The sequence below is a fragment of the Neofelis nebulosa genome, chromosome 6, assembly GCF_028018385.1.
Source record: "Neofelis nebulosa isolate mNeoNeb1 chromosome 6, mNeoNeb1.pri, whole genome shotgun sequence".
NCBI lineage: Eukaryota > Metazoa > Chordata > Mammalia > Carnivora > Felidae > Neofelis > Neofelis nebulosa.
The window spans coordinates 129,299,970-129,327,728 of record NC_080787.1 but is presented as its reverse complement, the minus strand read 5'-3'; the positions used below and the strand labels follow the sequence as shown (position 1 = coordinate 129,327,728).

Genomic DNA, 27,759 nt, shown 5'->3' with positions numbered 1-27,759 from the left:
TTACCAAATATATTTTCCCCTTGTCATGTTTCACTTATTATTTCAGATGAAAGAGACTTTACTATTATCATTACTTTATAAAATTTAGTTCTTGAATTTCTTTCCATTTATTTATACCTATACCATTTATACATTCTGTTTCTTTTTGGCCTGTAACTTCAATCTCATAATCCAAATTCTCTCTGTAAAGTCCGTGTCTAAAATAGTATCCCCTGCAGTTCTCTTGATTAAATGGCTTATTTCTAACAGCACACAAAAGGAACTCTGATTTAAAAAAAAAAAAAAAAAAAATGGCCTGCATACCTTTTGTTCGTTCCAGAATAAATTCTTTTCCTTTCATCATTTGTTTTATTCTCAAAAGAATTTCAAGCTCCCTTGCCTGAATATCCATCCTTGCTTTTAACAGTTTTTATAATACATTTTGCTTGAAGAGAATCTGAAACTCAAACTTCTCTGGGATGCCATAAATATTCTATTTCTATAAAATTTATATTCAAATAGCTGCTTCTTTATTATGTCATTCATGTAAGTAGTATTCTCAGTGAGAGAGATGACAAACAAACAATTACACGGATGCAGGCTTCATCCAAAGAATGCGAAGATCATGAATTTTACTAATAACATAGTCTCTTTCATGCCAGTAACAAGGTCTTTAAAAAAAAAACTACTTAGTATAGTATTGTTCTAGATAAAGTTATTATAAGGTTTGAGGTCCCATTTTGTAGGGGGAGAAAAATCTTATGAATGAATACTAAGGCTGCCTGCCACACAGGAGTCTTAAAAAATAAGTGTAAAAAAATCAATCGGATATCACCAGAAAAATTTACCATAACAGCAGGGACTTTCCCACATCAAATTTCCTCTAGTTGTTTCTGAAAGCACCACAGAGCTTTGTCATATATGTCTCCACAACATATGTCTCTACAACAGACCCCACATGTGGGTATTCTGGCCTAAACTAAACTCCTGGTGAAGGCACCCTTTCCCTTTCTCTTCTGGTAGGAGCTCTGAGATCACCATTTGGCAGAAGAAGCTACACTATGGAAAATGGCCATTGCTAATGCTTAACCAGCCTAGGTGACAGACCCTTCCCTTAACTGAGGGATGCAGCTAAGTTCAGACTGCAGCAGATGACGAAAGTATACTGTCTTTTCTTTGATGTGTGGCCCCCAATTGAAGGGTGTCTTACAAATGCTACTAGAGGTGGTTACTCTTACAGTTTAGTCTCAACTTGTTTTCAGGGTCCATTTGGGTGCTCCCAGCCAAAGTGAATAGAGTCAGGGTCAAATTATTCTAACCCCAGGAATGCTCTGAACATAACTGTGCCTAGGAGTATAGGTCACTTAAGACAAGTTAAGAAAGAATGGTTTTTACCCTTCTTCAAGTCTAAGGTCCTATGATTGGCTCCTCTTGCTCAAGAATAACTAAAGAAGAAATGTCTCCTTCACAGGAAAGTCCTGCCCTTGACCACAGGAGGGTGGCCTTGCATCATGACCCCATCAGCACAATGACACCAAACATAATAACGCAGTGTCACTCCAGGTCTGTGCGCCGCATGCAAAAATAAAACTAACCCCCACAAACTACTTAAGGAAGAGCCTATGCAGCTTCACAAGTTCACGCAAGAGTTTTGTCAGCAGCAGGCTCTCCATTCATAATCTTAGAAACCCTCCAAAAAAAATCACGAAGCCAAATCTCAGAGGCATGGCCTGGGCTTGAGGACATGGTACATTTTGCATCACCAGACAGAGCATTCTGCAACAATGTCCTCCCGCCTGCAGATCCACCCACAGATGCTTGATTTACATTTGTATAACTCAATTATCCATTCAAGAGGGTTTTTGAGAAATAATAGTATGGCTCAGAAATAAGCTGAGCCTCTATTTTAGCAGAAATGTTTGCTACGTTTTAAAAAGTTTTTCCAGCTTCTACTGATCGAGGTTTCAAAAAGCATTAGAGTTGCATTGACAACCAGTGTTCTCAATGACGCAAGAAGCAGAGTGGTCAGTGGGGTATAGGGCCAGCTAGCTCCTCTGGAGGTGGGAAAACTTGTGTTCTTGCCTTAGCCTTCGATTAACTGTTATTTAAATAATGACTTCATTAGTTATTATATACTAGTACTTATTAAAAAATGCAGTAAGACCTGACGATGTCTGGCAGTGAGGCAGAATGGCAATTTAGTTGACCATGCAATGATACTAAAAGCTACCCAAAAAGAAAAGACACGGAAGTGTCCCTTTTTGCAATTAAAATTCTTCTTCATTAGGTAGCTGGGTGGTCTGAACTCGCTCTGAAAGCTTCATAATTGGAAGGATAGATGGAATGGCGATACTTCAGCTGCCAGAAATTTACATCTGATAGATTGAGTGGTGGGAATGGGAATTTGTTTTTAGGGTAGATATCATTGTTTTGCAAGGTGTCACTTTAATGAGCATTTCAAAGTCAAGAACCTAATCATTTCCCTTTGGATATCTCTGGGCATGGCTGGAGAAACCAGCTGCAAATGCTTCATGCTGAGACACTAAGTATTCTGTTTAATAATGTTAAAGACTGGGGCGCCTGGGTGGCTCAGCTGGTTAAGCGGCTGATGTCGGCTCAGGTCATGATCTTGCGGTTGGTGAGTTCAAGTCCCGGGTCGGGCTCTGTGTTGACATCTCGGAGCCTGGAGCCTGCTTCAGATTCTGTGTCTCCCTCTCTCTCTCTGCCCCTCCCTTACTCACTCTCTCTCTCTCTCTGCCTCTCTCAAAAACAAACATTAAAAAAATTAAAAATAACAATAATAATGTTAAAGACTGTGCTGTGGAAAGTAGCACATCTCTAATGAAGGATGTTTTAACTCCAAATTGAATGTCAGTTCCATAGCCTAAGAAGGAAAAAATGTTGGGGGAGCACAAAGCCTGGATGAGGAAGGCAAAAGGGGAGGGTAGGAGTCAAGGCCAGGAATGCTGGGGGTATACCTGCTCTTCCTCGGCCTGGACCCTCTGCACTGGTGCTTGGAATGGCTAATTCTGTCTAATCATTTGGATTTCCATTCAAATGTGACCTCCATAAAGAGGACTTCTCAAACCCTCCTGTTCATGGCAGCCTCCAAGATGGCTTCTCATCGTCACAGCCTTCAAAGAAAGAAAGGAAGTAATTTTCAAGCGCATCACTAAAGAAAAAAATTTACCACAGTTTATTTTTTCCCCTCTTTTGTGTGTAGGAAGATCATTTTTAATCAGTCATTCTTAGAAATTTATGGCTCCAAGCAAAATTTCAAGATGGAATTCCCATATTGTTTGTTAGGTAAAAATAAACATACTGAACTCTTCCTGCCATCTAAGCGTTATCAACATTGTAACCAAAGAAGCTAGCCACAACTACATCACCAGTTCTGTTTTCAGTTTGCTTGCCAGTGCAGTTTTGTATTATCATGCATGCTATCTGTGAGGGGTAAGTGAGAGGATTCATTTTCAGAAATACCAAATAAAAGCAGTGCTGTCTAGTTAACAATGGGTTTACAACCTTCCCCTCCCCCACCACGCCTCGCCCCACCAAAAATGGAGTTCCAAACCCTTGGACACTTCACTTCCTGGTTCCGGTTCATCTTCCCCTCTCTATTTTACCAGCTTATTGTCACGGGCTTTGCAATGGGCATGCGCCAAAGAACTGAAGTCTGTGTGTCACCTCAAGGAATGTACTTTTTGCCTTCCATGGGCCTAGGCGACTTCCGGGTAAGGCTATAACCGCCGTAGTACTCAGCCAATGAGGATTAAGAGGAAGGACTTGCACAGTAGGAGATAAATTGTCTGCTGTGACTGCCCAGATCGTGCCTGTCCATCAGACACCCGCTTGCAAGAACATTGATTAAAGCCTCACTTCAGGTTGGGCCAAGTCAGTCCCTCCTTGGATTGGGTCGGTGGGCTTATTTCTCCCACTATCTAGAACCTTTGAGGAATTAGTGATGAATTCCACTTCGCTAAGTGTGCAGTTTAGGCCTGAGCCAATATTAACTGCTATCTGTACAAAGCAACATACTAAACTCCTTTTGGAGGGGTTAGAGAAATCAGCATCTAAAGAGCTTTTAATGCAACTGGGAGGGGAGCAAGAAGGAAAGGAAGGGGGCAAAGACATCACTGTTTAATGTGCGTCTACAAAGTCCTGTGATGTGTACTTTGTGTTTTATACTGTTCAGAGATCCTGTTGTGGATGACAGAAGCTGATTCTGGCATATTCAAACAGAAAGGAAATTAATAGTTAACCTACTGACTCTAAGAAATATGGAGAACTGGATTTGTAAAATGGTAAGGAATCAAGGAAATGTAAGCAGAAGAGCCTTGGCTCAGAAATACTCTGATTAAGATTATGCTGCTAAAACCTCTTGCACTAGCACTGAGACTGCTGGACCCTACCCACTGGACACTTACCACCACCCCAGGAAATAATCTTTGTCCCCTGCATAACTTTGTTCTTGTATTTCCCCAGATTCAAAGTTCCAGTTGGGCTTATGTTGGGACAAAGCTAGGTCATATGCTCACTCCTAGAAGCCAGGTAAGAAATGGAACGTATGCCCCATTTACCATAACAAGGGCAGGCGGAACTCTGCCCCCACCAAGACTGATTCATTTGTGAGTGAGGTTTGAAATGGAAAAAAAAGATTCAGATGCTGGGCACCCAACAAAATGGCAAGAACTCCCTGCTATCTACCACTTTGCTTTCTTAACACCCACATGCACCATTTGTCACTTATGTTAAAATAAACATCTACACATTAAAATAATCCTCCTGCCTGATAACACGGACCCATTATAGGGTAAAAAAATGTGCTCATCTTCCCAAAGGGAAATGGCCCAATGTCTCAATAGTTTCTGCAGTCAATTCCAAATTGAATATTTTATTCTTGGTGGTATTTTATTTCTCCTCTAGTGATGATATAATCTCCTCGCTAACAACACATACACAACAGTGTGGTAGGAAAGAAAGGGAGAAAATTACTTGAAATATATGGCAAAATAAAGAAGTAAATACAAGTAAAGGCAACAATAGTCCCATCTATAACTTTTCACAAGCTGTTTATGATACATGGTATGTGTGACTTTCCTCTTCACCATCTACTTCATTTTCCCTTTTCTTTCAGAGAGCATCTTATTTGGCCAGGGTTTGGCTTTGGGGGCCCTTCCAATATAACGATGTCGTTGTCTTCATTAATTTTTTGCAGCTTGGCAGATGTACAACTTAGGTTCCATCTATACTTTTTCTTGTCCCCATTACATAGTGACAACCTTACATGTCCCTGATAGCCAAAATCAGTGACTCCAACCAGTTCCCCTTCCTCTTGCCTATTTGCCTCTTTGTTCAATGGTACGTAGAACTCCAAGTAGCCAGGTATCGAGTCTCAGCTTTAGTTTTCATAGAACCATTGCAGTCCTGTGGGGGCACTGCTCACGTGGATTCTAAAATATTGAATGCAACAGAGCCCAGGTATCAGTGGACACCCCCACTTCTACTCTTGGTTCCCAGACCTGTGTGCTTTGTCTAATTGAGAGCAAGTTTCCCTTAAAACACATGTCCGGGCAAAATTAATTTATCACAAATGTTTTTAAGACATTTATACAGCTAAAATGACACTATTGTTTCTTAGGCTTTGAAATTCCTACATTTTGAAGAATTAAAATTTTGAAAATAAATTCAATATTGCCTTTAGAAAGCTACTTGTTCAATTAATAACACAGGAAATAATAGATGCTGGCAAGGATGTGGAGAAAAGGGAACCTTCTTACACTGTTGGTGGGAATGCAAACTGGTGCAGCCGCTCTGCAAAATAGCCTGGAAGTTCCTCAAAAAGTTAAAAATTGAACTACCCTACGATCCAGCAATTGCACTACTGTGTATTTACCCAAGGATACAAAATACTGATTTGAAGAGGCATATGCATCCCTGTGTTCATAGCAACATTATCAACAATAGCCCTGCTACAGAAAGAGCCCGAATGTCCATCAACTGATTATTGGATAAAGAAAAGGTGGTATATACATACAGTGGAATATTACTCAGCCATTAAAAAGAATGAAATGTTGCCATTGGTAATGATGTGGATGGAACTAGAGTGTATTATGCTAAGCGAAATAAGTCAATCCGAGAAAGGAAAACACCATATGATTTCACTCATATGTGGAATTTAAGAAACAACACAGACAAACATAGGGGAAGGGAGAAAAAAATAAAGAATGGGAAGCAAACCCAAAGAGAGTCTCAACTACAGAGAACAAACTGAGGGTTGATAGAGGGAGGTGGATGGGGGATGGGCTAAATGGGTGACAGGTATTAAGGAGGGCACTTGTTGTGATGAGCACTGGGTGTTATACTTAAGGATGAGTCACTAAATCCTATATCTGAAACCAATTTTACCATATATATCAACTAACTAGAATTTAAGTAAAAACTTGTGGCATACCTAGGATCCAGGAAACGAAACCGAGAGCGTTCCCACACCCCGGAGGTTCTCGGCAGCATGGAGCACCTGCAGCCACAGAACTCTATAAATCATGGAAAAGCAAAATAGACAAATGAATGCTCCTCGCCCAGGAACACATTTACCATCTGACTATCCCCCTCAATGTCCTTCAGCAGCACCCCAAGGACCTGCAGGACATACTGGCTACCCTGGCCCCCAGGTTGGCTACCCTGGCCCCCAGGTTGGCTATCCTGGCCCCCAGGCTGGCTATCCTGGCCCCCAGGCTGGCTATCCTGGCCCTCAGGCTGGCTACTCAATTCCACCAGCTGGTTATTCAGGTGCTGGCCCAGTAGGGTTTCCTGTCCAACCCCAGCCTGTGTATAATCAACCAGGTGGACCTGCGGGGGTACCATGGATGCCAGCACCACACCTCCATCAGGCTGTCCACCCGGATTGGAGTGTTTAAGTCAGATAGATCAGATACTGGTTCACCAACAAATTGAGCTTCTGGAAGTCATAACAGGTTTTGAAACTAATAACAAATATGAAATTAAGAACAGCTTTGGACAGAAGATTTACTTTGCAGCAGAGGATACAGACTGCTGTCCCCGGAATTGCTGTGGGGTTTTTCGGCCTTTTGCCATGAGGATTATTGATAATATGGGCCAAGAAGCTATAACTCTGGAGAGACCACTAAGGTGTGAAAGCTGTTGTTGCCCTTGCTGCCTTCAGGAGATTGAAGTCCACACTCCTCCTCGTGTACCTGTAGGTTATGTTACTCAGACCCGGCATCCATTCCTGCCAAGGTTTACAGTTCAAAATGAGAGGAGAGAGGATGCACTAAAAGTTATTGGTCCATGTGTTGGGTGCAGCTGTTGTGCAGATGTTGACTTTGAGATTAAATCTCTGGATGAAGAAACTACAGTTGGCAAGATTTCCAAGCAGTGGACTGGTTTTGGAGAGAGGCATTTACAGATGCTGATAGCTTTGGTATCCAGCTCCCTTTAGACCTTGATGTGAAAATGAAAGCCGTAATGCTTGGTGCATGTTTCCTCATTGATTTCACGTTTTTTTGAAAGGAGTGGAAACAAAGAATAAAAAGAAGGAGTGTGGTAGGGGATTAATGAAAGCCTCCTCAGAAAGTGTGAAGTCCGTGTGCTTATTGGGACTATGTCAAGGAAAAACTAATTGGTTTTCTTTTCTTTATTGAAGTGACTTCTGGCATTTGTGAATTCTACTGTGATGCCTGGTATATGCGATGACTTTTCAAATTATAGGGTTTATTTTCCATATCACTTACCTATAAATGTTTTCATGCATCTTGCTTTGTTTTATACATTTTCTTTTTCATTGTGTATTTTAGAGAAAGGACATGTTAAGTTTTACATTTAGTCATGAAATTTCCTGTGGCAAGTTGTTCTGAACTATAATCTGTTTTATTTTCAACTTTTACACCAAATTAAGTCCTTATTAACTTTAAAATATAAATGTGCATTTTATTAAACATAGTTCTGATTTATTTCACATCCTGTGGCCACTCCACATCCATTGTGGCAAAGATGTCATCATCTGCTCAGCAACCCTGTCACATTCTTGACTTTCGCCATACTTGTGGCCAACTCAAATCCCTGTGTTTTGTCTGATGTTGTTGTTAATGCGGTAGGTGAAAAAAAATAACAATTATGTTATTTTGCAAATACTGTATATCCAAATAAGTTAAAAACAAATATAATTTGTTTCTCTTACAATTATGTTAAAATAATGCTTAATATTCATATTACCAGAGAAAAATAAAACATGTATTTGTTTTCTGTTCAGCGATCACAGTATATTAAACTTCTTTTGTAAGCTAAATAAATAAATAAAAACTTGAAATTGAAAAAAAAAAAACCTACTTGTTCAGATTCTCCAAGAATAAAAAGATAAATAATCTATTTTAGTCAACCCACTATAACTACAGCATGGGCAGAGCAAGGTGGATACTTTGATATATTAATCATTACGATAATAACTAATGGAAAATATTATTCAAATATTAGCAGATATGTATAAGTGCCACTTAAACTGGAAATTTTTAATTTCAGTTTTTGTATCCTTACCCAATACTGAGTCCTTTTTCATAAAACTCTAGTATTACATGCTAAGTTTTATAGCCATACAGATTCCCACTAAAGCTAATTATAAGGAAACATAAATTATGAGGCATGATAAACTAAATTCTGAAAGTGCTATAAACATGTGTGCTTGTGATGAATTGTTACATTAATGTCCCTCAATAAATCTCACTTCCTATATCCAACCTTAGGTTGTCCCTTTCCTCACTGACTCTGGAATGCGGTCATGTGACTTGTTTTGACCAATGAGACAACAGCAAACATGATTGAAGCAGAAGCTTGATTTGGGTTTGCACATAGGACTTTCTCCCACTGAAACGCAGCCAGTGTCAGATGAAAAAAAGCTAAGTAGGCATCCCTGAAAATGAAAGACCACATGAAGGGAGAAACCCAGCCATTCCACTCACCCTAGCTGAGTCTGGCACCCTGAGGGTCTCTCGGCTACGCGCAACCGTGTGACTAAGTCCAGGTGACTGCAGCACAATTGACTAATCTACCAGCAGAACTATGACAAATAGTCATTGTTTTAGATTCCTAAGTTTTGGGGTGTTTTCGTATACAGCGTATCTGATAGATGATGCTACAAATATCCTCTGTTATTAATATTGAATCCTGTCTGCGCATGAATGAACGGGATGGAGAAAGAATGAATGGGAACAATAAGATTGTCCTGGAAACCTCTAGAAGAGCAAGCAAACTCTCCCTTTGAAAAATATAGTGCATGCTTTTCTGAGGATAAATAAAGGGGCACATGTTTGCCCGAGTATGGTAGTAGAGACAATAAAGTCTACAACTTTTCCTTCTATCAGAGTCATGATTTAATTAGTAACTATTTGTTGAGCATGTGGTGTGCTCTGGGCTCTTTCCTCGACTTGTCTCACTCAATACCTTTCTCAGTAACTTGGATGAAAATGCGGCAGTAGGCTTATCAAAAGTACACATGGCAAAAGCTTGGAATGGGAAACATTTAATGGTGGAATCATCATTCCAAAATGTCAAGTTGGAATAGTGAGCCAAACCTATCAGTTCAGTAGGAATACAAGTTAAATCCTTAGGTTCAAAGCAGCAGCTTGGTTCAAAATACACAAGCACAGAATTAGAGAATCATATTTAAAACATACCACATTAACAACAACATCAGACAAAACACAGGGATTTGAGTTGGCCACAAGTATGGCGAAAGTCAAGAACGTGACAGGGCTGCTGAGCAGATGATGACATCTTTGCCACGATGGATGTGGAGTGGCCAGAAGGGCAACAACGGTCCCCTGATCTCTGCTTCGGTCAGGCTACAGCCTGTATATGCTGTTTATTTCTAGACCCTTGAGGCAATACACAGAAGAAACATGGACAAAACAGAGGAAGAAAATTTAGGGGAGGAAAGGTCTGAAGACTGTGTCAGATGGCGAACAGTTGAAGCAGGAATCATTGCCCAGAAGGGATAAGGTTTTCAAACATCTGAAGGGCTGTCATGAGGAAGTGATTTGAAATGTATTGTCTATCGCTCCTGATTCCAAATGCCTACTCAGGGTCTGAAAGGAAAACTGTCACCATGGCTTTACCATATGGTTTTCAAGCACAGCTGCTGGCGGGCAGATCTTTATACAGCACATCCTTTCACAGAGAATGTCAAGGGCTGGGGCATCCTTGAAGTCTGACCCTTCCCCTCTGGAAACATGCCCTGGACTAAACATCAAAAACGTCAGAGAAATTTTTCCCTCTATTTCTATTACATTCTAGAATGGCTGCAGGAGGGAGCCTCCAAAATGGAAGCAGCCCGGAGGTACTGGAATGAGACACTTTTCTCTATCTCCTCAGAGGAACATATTGAGAGAACTAAATCTCTCTACAACCCTAAGGACCTTATTTTTTCTTCATACAAATTTACTGAGCATTGACTCTGGGCCAGGCACTGGGCTAAGACTGCTGAGATAAAGCACGCTGTCTTTGTTCCCAAGTCCAGTGGGGTTATAGGCAAATAGACCATGGTAATTAAATTGGATGAAATGCCGTAATCATGGCTATTCTCCTAGGTAGATCTTACAGCTCCTGCTTGACACTAGTATTAATAAATTGTTTTGATTCTTCTAAATTTTTCTAAACTTAATTCTAAGTCTTCTGGGGATTAAAAGATGCATACCTATTGAGAAAGATGGTTCCCTTTCTAATTAATTGAGCTTACTATTACCATTATTTATTACTATTACTATTAATTACTATTACTATTACTAGTTATTACTAGTTATTACTAGTTATTACTATTAGAGACCGATGGAAGATCTAGATCCTTCCCAAGACCTGAGAATTAATGCAAAACTCTACTCATAGTAATCATGCTAATAATTCCATAACTCTATAGTAGTTATCATCTAGCCCACTTTCCTGGATTTATATTATAAACAATTTCTAATTCTTTCATCTACCTATAGAAATCTACAGATCCTATCTAGGATGCTCCATCTGATGTGCTCGGGATTCTTAAGCTATGTAAACATCTCTTTGAGTCTAAAGACTTATAAATTGAAAACATCATAAAATATGCAGATGCCTTCCCATTTAATTTTTTCATAATCAATGTTTTCTGTTCCATGATCAGTCCATAGACGCTATGAAACTACTTGCAAGTAATTCTTAATATAAACACTGAAAATTTAACAATTCATGAGTTGTAATCCATAGCAATTTTTCCAGTAGCTTTCCATCTTACAATGTGTAGGCAAATTTTTTCTTAAATAGAGGATCTCAAATACCAAGATTTTAAAATATCAATGAGCTGTTAGACCTAATTCCCTCCAAATTACAACTTAATGCACACACACAAAAATTTCCACTCTCTGACAGCACATGAATGAAGTAATAAGGAAAACTGGAGTACAACCACCAAAGACGGCACAGGAAGCAGACATTTGGGAAAGCAATTCTATTTTAAAAATGGATTTTTAAAAAAAAGTAAGTCATTTAAAATACTTGTCATGCTGAATACGTGATTATGGCTTCAAATCGCTATTTAGTTATACTGCATATCATGGCTATTGAGACTTCACTTCTGCAGCCTATGGAATGTTAAGTTGAAACACAAGACAGTTGGGGCGCCTGGGTGGCTCAGTCGGTTAAGCGTCCGACTTCGGCTAAGGTCATGATCTCACGGTCCGTGAGTTCGAGCCCCGCGTCGGGCTCTGTGCTGACAGCTCAGAGCCTGGAGCCTGCTTCCGATTCTGTGTCTCCCTCTCTCTCTGACCCTACCCCTTCATGCTCTGTCTCTCTCTGTCTCAAAAATAAATAAACGTTAAAAAAAAAATTTTTTTTTTTAAAAAAAGAAAAAGAAACACAAGACAGTCATTCACTTTTTAAAGAAGATTTGTAGCGAAAGGAAAAAAAGCACTTACCTAAATATGTAAAAAGAAGGAAAAAGGTAGTATAAGGGGTGGGATTTTTTTTCTCTTTAAAATGTCCTCCTAGAGCTACCAAAAAATTTGCATTTGTAAGACGATTGGTACAAATACCTCTGAATTAACAAGAAGAGACATGCCAGGACCACAGGTGAGACCGGGTATATGACACTAACTGGACTTCACTTTCAGTTTCTCTGGCTTCTGCAGGGCAGTCTTCTATAGTTTCTTGGTGAGCCACCTCAGCCTCTTCTCTTTTGTTTGCATTTATTTTTGTCCTAAGGTTTGTCCTGTCCTGCTTCAATGTTCACCAGCAGGCTGGGCTGACAGCCTTGCCATTGCCCCTTTAATTCTTCTTGTCCTGCTCCTCCTGTTGAATTCACCCTCTTTTGTTCCCCATGGTGGTATTTGCGTCTTACCTTTGCTTTTTAAAGACATTTGCATGGTATACATTCTTTCCCATTCTTTGCGTCATGTAAAGAGCGATACAAATGTAGCAGCACTCTCAACAACAGCCAAACTATGGAAAGAGCCCAAATGACCATCGAATGATGAATGGGTAAAGATGTGGTGTATATATACAATGGAATATTACTCAGCGATCAAAAAGAATGAAATTTTGCCATTTGCAATAATGTGGATGGAACTAGAGTGTATTATGCTAAGTGAAATAAGTCAGAGAAACACCAATTATCATATGGTTTCCCTCATATGTGGAATTTAAGAAACAAAACAGATGAACATAGGGGAAGGGAAGAAGAAATAAAATAAAAAGAGAGGGAGGTAAACCATAAGAGACTCTTAAATACAGAGAACAAGCTGAGGGTTGCTGTAGGGGTGTTGGGTGGGGGGGGATGGGATAAACGGGTGATGGGCATAAAGGAAGGCACTTGTTGGGATGAGCGCTGGGTGTTACAGGTAAGTGATGAATCACTAAATTCTACTCCTGAAACCAATGCTACTTGAATTTAATTTTTTTAAAAAACTTTAAAACAAGTGATGCCAATGACTTTTGGGTATTTCCCATGGCTTCTGTCTTAGAGTCACAAGTTATGGAGTCTTTCTAATGACATTCTTACCTTGTGTCAGAAAATGCCTTCTAACTGATACATTTAGGATTAACTCATTTCTGTCATCTTTATACGTACAATAAATAAGCCAATAATGCCAAGTAAATAACAAGGCTCAGCAATGATAAATTCTAGTCCCTTCATCTTTTTTTCAAATACTTAGTTATCTTTTTTTCTTTTTGTTCATCATTAGGGAATCATAGCTTTTTAATAGATTAAATGTATTTAAGGGGACTGAAGGATTTATTATCATTTTTAATGTCACAACTTTGCACTTCACTTAGGCACTTTCTTGTCTTTTAGATATGAATTATATTTATTTTGAAAGCTTTCTTTCTGGCACAACTACCCAAGTTGTATACCTGGATCATGCATAGACTGAGATATTTCTCCAAGGACCCTTAGTTTCTTTTAGTGAAAAAACAGAGAGACCAAGTAATAGCTCGCAGCATGGGATAACATTGCTTCTAGGTTATTTCAGTATCAAAGTTACAAATGTTTTCTTCCTTTTTTTTGTTTTTAAAGCTCAGGCCCATGGTGGAGCCCAATGCCAGGCTTGCACTAACAACCCTGAGATTAAGACCTGAGCTGAGATCAAGAGTTGGGCACTTAACCGACTGAGCCACCCAGGTGCCCCTGCAAAAATTTTCTTTTAAAGTTTACATTAATATTTCTAATTCTGTTCTTAAATTACGATGTACCTCCTTAATTTGAGAAATCCTATAATCATAGCACCTTTTCTCTTCTACAAGTAAGAATAATTTCTTATCTTCTTTACTTGACTAAGAGCCCCAAAAGACTCACCCTAACATCAATATGAGCCATGAAGTATTGAATACAGTACACCATTCTATATGTAGTTACTTTTGTTTTGAGAGGGGATCCTGGAAAGGATGTGCATTCCAGCTACTTGGTTCTAAGTTCGTTCTGCAGTCTTCATTCTTCGTAGCTGTGTAGATGCTTGTTTGACAAATGGTTTGTTTCTCGTTTCAATTGGTTTAGAGTCTGAGGTCCTCGGCATTCTCACAGCTGCCAATTCCGTGTCTTGGCAAGTGGAGGCTTTGGGTCACTACTCCTTTCTTGGTGCTAATGCTAATATTCAGCTTCAGAAGACAGCACAAAACTAGTCCAGTCCACTCTGAGAGGATGGAAAGAGTTTTAATTTGTGGTCCACTAATACTGTGCAATTAAAAATACAAGTTCATTTATCTAAGTGCATGAGTGCATGCTGCGCAAATCGATTCTTCTTACTCCTCTCTAATTTCTAGTAATTTCTATTTCACACATTTAATTAAAACTTAGCTCTCCCAAATTTTGCCCTTTCCTGATACTCTTTAAATGTATCTCCCTCCCCTTCCTGAGCCCCAAGCACTTCCTTGTATATACCATTCACCGTGTCCTCATTTCCTTAGCAGCTTAACAGATCATAGAATGTTTTATTTGCATTTTAGGAACCCAATTGATTCTCTTAGTTCCACTTCATTCTAGGACCAAGTCAGTTCAAAGTGTTTAATTTTCTGTAGAGAGATCAAGGAAAGGCGCTGTGTGCAAATAACATTACATGTAAACTTGGGCTTTGGAGGCTTAGACACAAAGTCTCCTTTGACCTACGATCAAACATTCATATATTTTGAATATATCATCTGATAAAATTTCACTTATCAATCAAAAATACATATGTCTTTAATTTAATTACAGATGATACCAGTATAGAACTCGAGTTTCTCAGAGGCCTCTGAATAAATAAAAGTATCTGTTACTTAAAATGTTATGAATTCAAGCTTCCAAAAACTACTTTAGAATATCAGAAAATATGCAGAATATATCAAAATTGGACAGTTTGGTAGAAATATTATGCACATTTACCTAACAAAATTGCATATTTTCACTTTTTTTAAATGTTTTTAATTTTGAGAGAGCAAGAGAGAGAGCACAAGCAGGGGAGGGGCAGAGAGAGAGAGGGAGACACAGAATCCAAAGCAGGCTCCAGGCTCTGAGCTGTCAGCACAGAGCCCGATGCAGGGCTCGAACTCACGAACCATGAGATCATGAACTGAGCCAAAGTCGGAAGCTCAACCCACTGAGCCACCAAGGCGCCCCTATTTTTGCTTGTTTTTATGCAGAAATCTAATCTATGTCACTTAACCTTACAGAGAAAACCACAAATCATACTAAATTTCCCAGTTTCATTATATGATGCAGAAAGGTTACACTTCAAAATTTAACGGGTTTTTAATCCAGAATGACCCAATTTGGAAAAACGACCAGATTATTTTTTGTTGTTGCTATTGCTCAACCTTTATCTTTCCAGAACTGGGGCTTTTGCTACTATGACGCATTTTATTTTTTTTATTTTTTTTAAAAAAAATTTTTTTAACGTTTATTTATTTTTGAGACAGAGAGAGACAGAGCATGAACAGGGGAGGGTCAGAGAGAGAGGGAGACACAGAATCTGAAACAGGCTCCAGGCTCTGAGCTGTCAGCACAGAGCCCGACGGGGGGCTTGAACTCACTGACCGCGAGATCATGACCTGAGCCGAAGTCAGACGCTTAACCGACCGAGCCACCCAGGCGCCCCACTATGACGCATTTTAAATGGCCACTTTTTTCCCATCTCAGAACTTTACTCAGGCCCAAGCTCCCCATCCCTTCCTTGGCCTTATTTCATTCTTATCAGCACAAAGTCAAATGTCTCTTTTTGAGCTTAAATCTATGGTATAAAAAAATATTCATTTAAAGCAGCATAATTCATATAATATTTAACTTTATCTACATACATTGACACATAATGCCATTCAAGCAAAATATTCAAATACAAATTGTTCATACACACTTCTGACCAATAAAGCTTCATAATTTCAATTAAGTGTATGTTTTTTTAATGTTTATTTATTTTATTTTTGAGAGAGAGAGAGGAGCATGAGCAGGGGAGGGGCAGAGAGAGAGAGAGAGAGAGGGAAACAGAGAATCCCAAGCAGGCTCTGCATTGTCAGCACAGAACCCAATGCAGGGCTTGATCTCACAAACCCATGAGATCGTAACCTGACCTGAAATCAAGAGTGAGGTTCTCACCCTACTGAGTCACCCAAGTGCCCCAAGTGTATGTTTTTTTTAATCGTTTACTTGTTGTTGCCTCCCCTCAAAAGACACTCATTCTTTAGATTCTAAGATCTCTGGATTTTAAGTTGTGAATTTTAAAAACTTACGTTAGTTGCCTATTTTGTTTTGCTTTGTTGTTGTTGTTGTTGTTGTTGTTGTTTAAGGAAAGGCACAATCCTTTTTGTTAATGTATAGAGTAGTTTATGATGATACATATTTTAGTATGCACTCTGGGGGGGAGTTAGTTGATCTTTATCTCCATCCAATGACTCTGAAAGTAAGGTTCAGGCCGTGTTCAAGTGTTCATTCCTGTGAACAGATTCCTTCTGGTTAACATCCCTTGTCTCATTCACTGGGGACACCCAGGACAGCACTTCCTTTGGTGAGAACTCAAACCTGTTAGTTTTAGGCTGTCCTCTTCTAATCTATGGGGATACAGTGATCATGCCTCAGGCACTTATTTTTATTTCTAGACAACCAAGAGAAGGCTTCCTGGGATCCCTGCAGGAGGGATATATGGTGGTTTGCAGGGATGCCTCGGGAAGGTAGATGCAGGGCTAAGAGCAACAGCAGAGGTTTCAGAGATTCGCTGAGGCACTCATATCTCGGCAGCCGAGTATCACTACTTTTTAATCATAGTGGACATTTTTCCCAATAAAGTGCTTAACGCTATTATCTTTTGTGATTGCTGGCACTCTACAGAAACGTGAGAAGATCTCCTTGAATTTTTCCTTCATGTTTTTAATGCTTTTGCAACCTCTCTTGAGTACCTGTGAGAAAGACACTTAGGAATTTGTCCTTCCCAGATACCATGATTCCATCTGGCCATAGTGAACCTAGGACCACCATGATGCACAAAGCTGGGTGGGGACCCTTTATTTTGATTCATTAATGACCGTTGGAGTTAGGCAGCAAGCCAGCTCTGACAGCATCCAACTACAATATGGGACCACTGCTGGTTAATTCAAATCCAAATGGGTATAGAATGGGTCCACAAAATCGTTTAAAGATGAATGGAAAAGGTAAGGTGCTTCCTCCCCAGGCCTTGAAATTGAACCAAGGAGCACAAATGGTAAATTAATCTAGTCCAGGAACAACCAGTCACGTAAGTGATTATTCAGAGCCAGAAATGCTCTTAGGGCGCCTGGGTGGCGCAGTCGGTTAAGCGTCCGACTTCAGCCAGGTCACGATCTCGCGGTCCGTGAGTTCCAGCCCCGCGTCAGGCTCTGGGCTGACGGCTCGGAGCCTGGAGCCTGTTTCCGATTCTGTGTCTCCCTCTCTCTCTGCCCCTCCCCCGTTCATGCTCTGTCTCTCTCTGTCCCAAAAATAAATTAAAAACGTTGAAAAAAGATTAAAAAAAAAAAAGAAGAAATGCTCTTAAAGACTAGATAGGCAGGCAAACTCAGTTAATGGTCTGTCTCTAAAACAACAAAGCTTAGGCATCCCATACCACTAAAAGGAAGTAAGGAAGAGACATAATAAAAAGGATTCAAAAAGTAAGGTGTTAGAGTCTAAGCATTCGCCCACCTGATCTTATCCCACCGACCACCTCTGCCATTCTCAGGGTCTGTGTTGTTCCAGATCCTATCATATCCACATCAAACTATTGGGAGGAAAATAACATGCTTAGAATTTCAAAATAGATCCATGGGATCTCCCGGGTGCTTCAGTCAGTTAAGCGTCCGACTCTTGATTTCAGCTCAGATCATGATCTCACAGGCTCTACCCCAGCATCGGGCTCTATGCTGACAGCATGGAGCCTGCTTGGGATTCTCTTCCTCCCTCTCTCTCTATTTCTCTCTCTCTCTCTCTCTCTCTCTCTCTCAAAATAAATAAACTGAAAAAAAAAAAAATAGGTCCAGACTCTATGCTAAGAACTGCATTGCAAGAGGGAAGGAAAAGAGAACCCACCAGCTTGTCGCTAGAAAACCACCACACCCCTATTTTTTTTAACACATCAAAATGACAGTCTTCCTTAAACACAAGTTCAACCTTAGACCCTTTCTGAGAATTGCTCTGTGATCAGCAGGGGAAGAGGAGCCTCATGACACTCATGAAGAAGAATCAAAAGAACCTTTGATACTAAACAGAGAAGAGAAAGATGAACCTTGTAGTCATTAGTCACCAAACCTCAAAAAAGGGTTTTGAAGGAAATGCCTTTGTCAAATCTTTGAAAGGAGGCACAATTGCTTTTGTGGTAAAACACAATGGATCTATCATTTTGGGAAACTATTCCTTTATTTAACTAGTGACAAGTAGTGCTAGCTTATTAGGAAGGGCTGATTTATTTTTCTTCAAAATGTCGTCTACCTCAGGACAGGTCAGGGTGGCTTTGGACAAAACCTCTGAGTCCAAGGAAGATGACAAGGTAATCTCTGAGGTCCCTTCCCTTGTCAAGATTCTGCAGATGCTGCAAAAGCCATCAAATCCCAGAAAAAGGAAGCATGAGAAGAGGGGGAGGGTTGGGGGATAGGATACACCTGTCGGTCCAAAACCGTGGGTGGGCTTGGCAACCTCAAAGTTGGGACCATCAGCAATTGGCATTTTCAACCTTCATCACTGCCTTCTTGTTGCCATTAATTTTGGTATCTTGTGATCATAGCTCTTTCAAATGGGGTGTGTATTCCACATTTCCTCTAGGGAATATGAACCAGAGGATGTGGGATGTGAAAGTAACAGTCCCCCTGGAGTTCAGGAGCTTCTGCCCCCAGAATTGTTATGAATATTCAAATGTGAGCAGGATTTTCCTGCTGGTCTGCAACAACAAGCAGACCCCCCACCCAAGGAACATCCTAGAACTCTGCTGGGCAAACTGCTGATGACACACGTTTTAGACAGGACTAAGGGGAGACATGTCTCCATGCTTCAACCATGCGGCCTTTGAGCCCACTTGCTGGCACTCAGACGATGGAACAGTGAAGCCTGTTCCAGGAGAATGTCATTGCTGCAGACCTGGGCAGCTCTACCCTCAGTGGACACATTATAGATGAACAAGGCAACACACAGTCCCACACTCCCAGATCTCTACGACATTCGGCAATGAAGTAGGGAGAGGTTTTTCCAAGATGAAATATCCAATGTTATACAATGTGACAGACTTTATTCTGTCTTCCTTGGACAAAATATTGACGCAAGCCAAGTCTCCCTTGTAGAATCCATGCAGCAAAATCATAACTCAGATTAAACAGAGAATCCATGTAAGAAGCTGACTCCAAAATTTATCCGCATTATTTATAAGAAGAAATCCATGATCAAATTGTTATCATGAAAAAAATTTTAACTGTAATCAAATAAGGCCACTTAAAAAGAGGAGCTCTTTCCAAGCACAAGTGTAGCACCCAGTATTTATGCAAGTTTCGAATGATTTATTTTATTCATGAAAGCTAGTTCACATTGCCCTGTCTAGAGAAAATCTTTGTTTGCCTAATTCTTGCTTATAATTAATAAAACCAAATTCTTTTCATAGGAAGTGAATCATAATTGCACTTCTGAAGACCACCTGTGCACAGCTAGTGCAAATTAAAGAGGCATCACCGTAAGAATCGAGCCATTGTGACCTGCTGCCTACTTTTGAATTCAGACTAACTGAAAATAATTTCTGCTTGGCCACAGTCCTACATTTTCCCCTTTTCCAGAAACAGAGAGATGATGTCTGATGAGTAGGAACAGAATTTACAAAGATTTGCTCCTCACCGCAAGCCAATCTAACCCAGGCATACCATGACCAAGAGATAATACAATACATTCCCAGATATAAACGTTTCTAGACGGCAACAATTCCAAAATACTATTAGTGTATAAAATATTAATTTCCATTTCACAGGCTTCACTTAAGCATATCATTACTGGAATTAGTTAACATAGATTATGTATTCATTATATAGACCACATTTGTTGTGTCGTCTTATAACAGTCATATAAAATAGGTAGTCCTTATCTTACAGAGAAGGAAACTGAGGAAGTCAAAATATAGTCTAAGTAAAAGACAGATCTAGAATTAATATGCAACCTGCCTGATTTTCAGGCATATAATCTTAATTATTACATGATTTCTGCTTCCCTTAAATCCATAGTAAAAAAGTATAGAATTAATAAACTCTTATATTTGAAAGATGTATTAAGTGAGTCATTTAATCTAAGTCTCTCCCACCCCAGGTAGGAATTTCTTCTTCAGTGTCTTTAAAAGAAAGAACCAACCAAGACTTTATGAGATATTTCTGGTACTGGAGCTTCTGATTTTGGGTAGTGGTTCATTTCATTGTTGGATCACTGTAATGATTAAACAGATCTCCCTGATTCCAAGGTGGCATTGTAAAAATTTTTCTGATCTCTTTTTCCTCTAAAATTCTATAGCAAACAAGAACAAGAAAAAGAAAAAGAAACTGTAACATCAATGAAACCAGAACTGAATCTGTAAATCTCAAACCATAATGAAGACTAGAACAAAACACATAATAGTAAATGATCCAACAGAAAAAGGGTGCTTCACAGAAATGGTTTAGCAGGATGAGGGAAAGACAGTGGGAAAATTAGAAGCAATATCATTTTCTTGGTAGATTTTGTTTTGTTTTGTTCAATATTTTCTAAATATTTTATTTATTTTTGAGAGAGAGAGAGAGAGAGAGAGAGAGCAAGCATGGGAGGGGCAGAGAGAGGGAGACACAGAATCTAAAGCAGACTCCGGGCTCTAAGCTGTCAGCACAGAGCCTTACCCAGGACTCAAACTCATGAGATCATGACCTGAGCCTATTCCACTGACTGAGCCACCCAGGCACCCCTTTTCTTGGTATATTTTGAAAAAACTAAAGAATTTGAGGTTAATATTCAGCAAGTAGAGGTTCTATCAAAAATATTAGTAGAGCTGATTTTATGGGTTGGGTTTTGGTTGTTGGTTTTTAATTAGGAGAATGGTCAGACCCAAGGGTCCCCAATCGCACCTAAAAAAGTAAAGTAACCTCTCTCCATCCTTTCAGGATACCTGAGGATTGTTCTCTGGGGAAGCTTCACCAGAAAGACTGCACTCAGAGTTATGAGGCCCAGAGGAGGAAGAGGGTGAGCAACAATGATAAAGTGGGAAGGAAGTTAAAGCTGTAAGTCTCTAGATTTAAAAACCATTAAACATCCAACACAATAAATGGGGGAAAAAATGCACATCAAATTTTATCATTGTGAAACTTCAGAATATAAAGGATAAAGAGAAGATTCTAAAGGTTCCACAAAGGGAAGGAAAAGAAAAAAAAGAAAAAAGATCATACAAGAGATCAAAAATAAAAATGACCTTACCCTTTAAGAAAAAAAAAAAATGAAACCTAAAAGACAAGGGAATAATGCCTTTAAAAATTCAATAGATATGTAAAAAAGTTTTATCAAAAAAATTTTTTTTACGTTCTGTAAAAAAATTTACATCCAGCCAAGCAATCAAGTAAGTATAAGGGTAGAGAAAAGGCATTTGAGACATACAAAGTCCCCCATAAATGCTTTCTCAGAAAGCCAACAGACAGCATGTTTTACTAAATGAGGAAGTACACCAAGAAAGAGGAAGAATGGGAATCAGGAAACAAGAGAAAGGTAAAGGGAATTCCCAGGATGACATCAGGGGAAGTGTTAGGACCACAGCTGTGCAGCAGGCCGAGAAAGTCACCAAACCAGACTACAGCAGAAAGTCAAGGGTCTAGGGATGTTTGTATATGGGGGTGATATCGCCAAGAAAATACTAGAATGTATAAATTATCTGATAGATTATATCTTGTGGAAAATTGCATAGCAAGCATTTTACAGAACTTTTGTGCAGTTTGGGAAAACAGAATAGCCTCAATACTAAGCAAATGAAAAGAAAAAGTAATCATTAACTCCAGGAAAAACAAAAAGTTACAAAAGAATGGCATTATTTATAGTCAGTGCTTTACCCAATTTAGCAGTGAACATTATTTCAATAATGAAAATATAGAATATGAATTAAAAATTGAGTTGTAACTTAATGAAGAAAATGAGGAAAAGGGGGTATAGCTAAAATCTTTACCTATTATTATGGGAAGAAAATAGGTAATGTCAAAAACTGATGAGTTGACAGCAATATCAGCATCTTATTTATAAATGAGAAAGTAAACTACTGGGGAAATACCTGCAACAGTTTAATATTATTACCCCTGGGGAATATGACAAGGTTGGAGGAACAGGGTGAGGAGGAGGACAAGGGATTATTTTTTCTTGTGGTAAACTTACCATCAGTGACTTCTTATTTTCTTGTAATATTTGCATAAAAATTAAAATGTTATTTTCAAAAAATATATATTCCTTACAATAGCTCAAAGGTTTATTTTATAATAAAACACTCAGCTCTATTGATTTGTTTTCTTTACCTTCCCAGTTCTTTGGGCCTCTACCAGGCCACAGAAGGATTCTAGAGAGCTACAAGTTTGTGTGTTTGTATTCATTTCAATAATAATTGAAAATGTATAAGCCTATTCTGGATCATCTGGATAACTGTCATTTTGGTGCCATCACTATTCTATTATGTGCACATCTAATCAACTTAGCTCCAAGTAGCACTACTTTTTTTTTTTTTAAGTTTTTATTTTAATTCCATTTCATTAACATAGAGTGTAATATTAGTTTCAGGTGTATGATATTGTCATTTAAAACTTCCATACAACACCCTTGCTCATCACAAGTGCGCTCTTTAATCCTCATCACCTATGTGACCCAATCCCCCCACCACCCACATCTCCTTTGGTAACCATCAGTTTGTTCTCCATAGTTAAGAGTCTGTTTCTTGGTTTGCCTCTCCCTTTCTTTTTTTTGTTTTTTCCACTGTGCCCATGTGTTTTGTTTCTTAAATTCCACCGATGAGTGAAATCATATACTGACTGACTTATTTAGCTCAGCATAATACTCTCTAGCTCCATCCATGTCATTGCAAATAGCTAGGTTTCATTATTTTTTATGGCTGAGTAATATTCCATTCTTTTTTATTTTTTATTTTTTCTCAGATCTAGGGTTAGGGTTTTCTCAGATCTTAGGGTTAGGGTTAAGGCCCAGGTGAGGGTATATAAGTAGCACTACTTTAATAATTGCAAGAAAATGAGGGGCGCCTGAGTGGCTCAGTTGGTTGAACATCTGACTCTTGATTTCGGCTCAGGTTATGATCCCAGGGTCATGGGATCAAGTCCTGCATCAGGCTCTGTGCTGAGTGTGGAGCTTAAGATGTCCCTCTCTCTTTCTCTCTCTGTCTATCTTTCTGCCCCTCTCCCCCCCTCGTGTGCTCTCTCAATATATACGAAAAGAAAGTAAATCTTTAAAAAGAAAAAGAAAATGAGAAACAGTTATTAATGATATGTTAGAATCAAAGGAAGTCCAACTGAAATTATGGCAGTTAAGGTCAATGAAACTTATGTAATAATTTGAATGGACCGAGTGTTGAGGAAATTGAGTCATTTCTTCAGGCACATTGTAGAAGAGTGTCATGAACCAATAGGACCAGCAGGCAGTACCATATTTGTGTTGCAAGTGGCAATTTGGGTTCAGCAAAATACCATCTGCCACATAAAAGTAATATTTTCATTTGAATTGTACTTGTTCATCTCATAGGGTTCTTTAAATGATGTTTTTAAAATTGGTAGCATATAATAATTATAAGCAGCAGATGTTTATATCTCTTTTTATATTAGTACATACTGGTACAAATGATAATACAGTAACTTAGTTCAATCACGGTGAGTTCTTTTTTTTTCCTTTAAATTAATTTCACTATTAAAAATTCTGTTAAAAAATATGTACATTACTTAAATTTGAGAAGCACTGACTTACTGTTTATACTCACTGAGAATTCTCACTGGGTCAGTTTAATGCAATCCAGTATGGTGTGCCGCCCAGTTCTAGGTCCTCACCAAGAACACATTAATTTAGAAAGAGGTACTTTTTTTCTCCCACCCATTTTAATTTACCGACCTTATCATCAAATGATGCAGTAAACAGCTTATTGTCTTCATTATTGTAATTTCTTTATCCTGACCCCTATTTGTTGGGAACACTCATCTAATATATAACTTATGCCTCCTCCCCCGAACTCAGAGAAGGGGATGAGAAAATGTTTGGGGGCAGGATATTTTAGTTTTCCTTTACTAAGGTAACAATTTACCATGAACCTGATAGCATTGAAACAATACGAATTTATTATTTTATAGTTCTGGAGGTCAGGACTCCACAATGAATTTTACTAAGCTAAAATCAGGTGTCTGCAGAATTGCATTCCTTCTGGAGGATCTAGAGAACAATCCATTTCTTTGCCTTCCCCAGCTTCGAGAAGCTTCCCAAATCCCTTGGTTTGTGGCCCCACAGCACTATGACCTCTTTTGGTGTCTTTTTCTGACACTGACCCTCCTGCTTCTTTCTTTTGTTATAAGGACCCTTGTGATTACATTGGGCCCACCTAGATAATTCTGGATAATTCCCCCATCTCAAGATCCTTAATTTAATCACACCTGCAGGGGCGCCTGGGTGGCTCAGTCGGTTAAGCGGCCGAATTCGGCTCAGGTCATGATCTCATGGTCCATGAGTTCAAGCCCCGCATCGGGCTCTGTGCTGACAGCTCAGAGCCTGGAGCCTGTTTCAGATTCTGTGTCTCCCTCTCTCTGACCCTCCCCCATTCATGCTCTGTCTCTCTCTGTCTCAAAAATAAATAAACGTTAAAAAAAAAAATTAATCACACCTGCAAAGTCTCTTTCACCTTGCCAAGTAACGAATTCACAGAGTTTCTGGGATTAGGATGTGGACATCTTTCTGGTGGCACTATTCTGCATACCACGACAGGTGTCATTATGCTCACCCAGTCCCAGAACAGAAACTCTAATGGAGGAACACGTTCTCCAGAAACAGAAAATAAAGGGCATGGTTGTAAGTTAAGACAAAGAGGCAGAAGGTTCTTTCTCTGAGGAGGGTTATGGACCAAGTTGAAGACCTAAGAAGAGTGGAAAAACTTGGGAAAGCAGCAGTGGAAAAGTCTCCAACTCAAAAAGAAAAAGTGACTGCCTCCCCATAGGGCTTATCTAAAATAGATGTGAAGGCAGTGACGTCAGTAAGACGTGGGATGTGAGGCCACGCCAATTACTGTGTACGTGAAGACGCCGCTAAACCCAGCTCCAGGACACCACTTCGATTTTTATTTCAAATTTTACAAACCAACCAATGACATCAGGATTTAAGGAGTTCTACCACCTCCTTTTTGTTATGCCATTGTTCCCCCCCCCCATGATTCCCATAAGAAATCTGACACTAATTAGACTAGCATAAGAAGGAAAAAAAAAAAAAATAAGATGATTCATAGACCACACTGGAGATAAATCCAGAAATAAGAAAAACTGATCTCTGCCCAAAAGAACACGGGTGAAAAATCGCTCTAACAGAGGGGCATCTAGTGAAAGTTAAATTTTTTTAAGGACAAAACACAGAGAGTTTGATAAGATATACCAGCTGCTTCTCTTTTCTCAAGACGTTTGCCCAGGAGACAGCTACTGAAACTTGGGTGTATTTCTCTCTTGCTGTGTCACACGCTGTTCCTTTCCCTCCCCACCCCCTCGCTGCTCTCCTGCTGTGCCTGTGGTGTGTGTGTGTGTGTGTGTGTGTGTGTGTGGTTTCTCTCTCCCTTGTAAGAACACAGCCACCTGCCTGCCTGTCTCCTGCTGTCGGGGCTCCTCTCACTAGCTTTTTGCTGCCTTTTGCCTCTTCTCTTTCTGCTTAGCTCCTTGCCTTCTGGTAAGTGCGACAAACGCTCCCCCCAAGTCCTGTGAGAAGCTGGAGGGTACGGTTTGTGGTGTTCAAAACTTGCAACTTTGAGACTGCCAGTGAACTGTGGAAGAACTTTCCATTGTTTTATTTATAATTGAAATGTGTTGCCCAGAAAGGGATGTGTGTGATAATTGGCTGGACTACCAATACAAGTGAAAAATTCTTAGAGGAGAAAAAAAAAAAGAAAATGAGGCAATAAGGTTTATTAAGAAGATAAAATTTAGAAATAATTTCTTGCTGTCAAGTTATTCATAGTGAAAGGGACAATTTAAAAGTAGCAGAGTTTCTTGAATTTGTTTTTTTTCCCCCCTTCTTGTTGATTTATCCTGAGGCTACTTTTAGGAATTGAGTTGTCTCGTGGTTTACAATGACTCAGTCAATTCTGTTTTAAAGTAGATGTGGGATATGAGTTTAAGGGATATCCATGGAATTAATATTAAAAACATCAATGACTGTGGCTTCTGAGGAATGAAGAATAAATCAAATACAACCAAACTTTTGCATTTAGACTAACCGTATTAAAACTCCTGTGAACAGTTTTAAATTCATTGCTTTGAAGTTGGGTTTACTTTAGATTTTATTTCATCCCAAGAAGCCTCCCTAACACGTTAAAACTCACATATGTATTTAAGCCAGTAAATGTTTACTGCTTTTAGTTTTGATTTAAAAAGGATTCTCTTCCCTTGATTTTCAAAGAAGTGCCAGATGCCACGGCTACTTTTAGAAGAGCTTAAAATAACTTCTGGCTGGACAGCGGGTGCTGTGTGTCTTTCTTGGAGTTTAGGGGAGGCAGGAGTTATATATAGATGAGTGTGCCCAACAAGTAGGGGTCAGGACGCAAAAAAATGCTGGTGATGGAAACATTAAGGCTGTTTACTGCATCATTTGATAATCAAGTTGGTGAATTAAAGTGCATACCAGAAAAAAGTATTTCTTTCGAAATTAAGGAGTACTTGATGAGGGGCATAAGTAGGTGACAATGACTGTAGGTTGAATTTTTCGTGCTTGTTGGTGCTCAAGCACTTGACCTGCCCTTCCCTGAGAACAAGAGGAGGAAGCTGTGCAAGGTATGGAACAGTATGCTTTTGTTTTTGCTCTCATCCCACCACCACAGCAGAACCTATGCCCTAGGAGGAGCCTGTCATATTTTTATGCTAAGAATTAGCAGCATCACCATTAAATACCATTGACAAATAAAATGCACCGTAACTTAAAGGCCTTAGTCAATTCCACTGTAACCTAGAAACGGTGATATCCAGAAATCCTGGAACTCTTGACTCAACTTGTACTTCAGCACCTATTTCCAAACAGCCCCTATTATATGTCGATTATTTCCCAATAATATTGGGAACATTGCTATTTCCTAAAAATTACGAAGTTATCCTAGAGCTTCTTGACTGAGAGAAAAGATTTGCAATCTTTTTTTTTTTTTTTTTCCTAAAAGAAAGCCTGTTTTTACATTGGAACAAAAAAGTGTTATGGAAATTCAAGAAATTGTTATCAGGACCATCACCATGGTTCCATATTGGTCTGTTGGTTAATTTATACCCGCCTTCATTCTCCATCTTATTCCAGAAATGAAGCTAGTTTGAACCTCAGAAAAAGTGTTTTCCTGATGGATAATTACGTGTTGCTCATCTGGGAAAAGGAAAATACCAGAAAAGCCAGAAAGTATTTCCTGTATGCAGTATAATAATTCATTTACATCAATGTACTCATATTTATCAACTCTTCACTTATGGGTTAAAACAGAGTTTAGGACTACAATTGTTATGAATGATTTTAGTAAGTTCAGTGGCTCTTGTATTAAATGTCTTAACTTTGAAAAAAAATAACACCACTTTAAACATTTTTAATGTAGACATTCGTGT

At 39.2% G+C, this 27,759-nt stretch overlaps 2 protein-coding genes and 1 pseudogene across 5 annotated transcripts in view; 2 read left to right on the top strand and 1 right to left on the bottom strand.

Annotated features, from left to right (window-relative positions):
• Positions 1-27,759, bottom strand: part of HECA (hdc homolog, cell cycle regulator) — a 190,043-nt gene that overhangs the window by 31,825 nt on the left and 130,459 nt on the right. Inside the window, exons 4-5 of one of the 3 annotated variants that reach the window (XM_058735464.1) lie at positions 6,434-6,515; positions 1,150-3,113 (exon numbers count right to left, since the gene is read on the bottom strand). The exons of 1 other annotated variant lie outside the window; for it this stretch is intronic. In XM_058735464.1, the coding sequence (XP_058591447.1) occupies positions 3,076-3,113; positions 6,434-6,515 (120 nt within the window). In that variant the 3' untranslated portion in view covers positions 1,150-3,075. Of the gene's footprint in view, positions 1-1,149; positions 3,114-6,433; positions 6,516-27,759 lie in introns of those variants that run through there. One more of the 3 variants, XM_058735463.1, reaches the window with a different exon arrangement.
• Positions 6,439-7,556, top strand: LOC131514957 (phospholipid scramblase 1-like; annotated as a pseudogene).
• The window catches only part of TXLNB (taxilin beta), a 49,748-nt gene continuing 47,673 nt past the window's right edge, over positions 25,685-27,759 (top strand). The window contains exons 1-2 of one of the 2 annotated variants that reach the window (XM_058735460.1): positions 25,685-25,855; positions 27,464-27,568. The gene's annotated coding sequence lies outside the window, so the exon portion shown is untranslated. The remainder of the gene's footprint in view (positions 25,856-27,463; positions 27,569-27,759) is intronic. The other variant, XM_058735459.1, reaches the window with a different exon arrangement.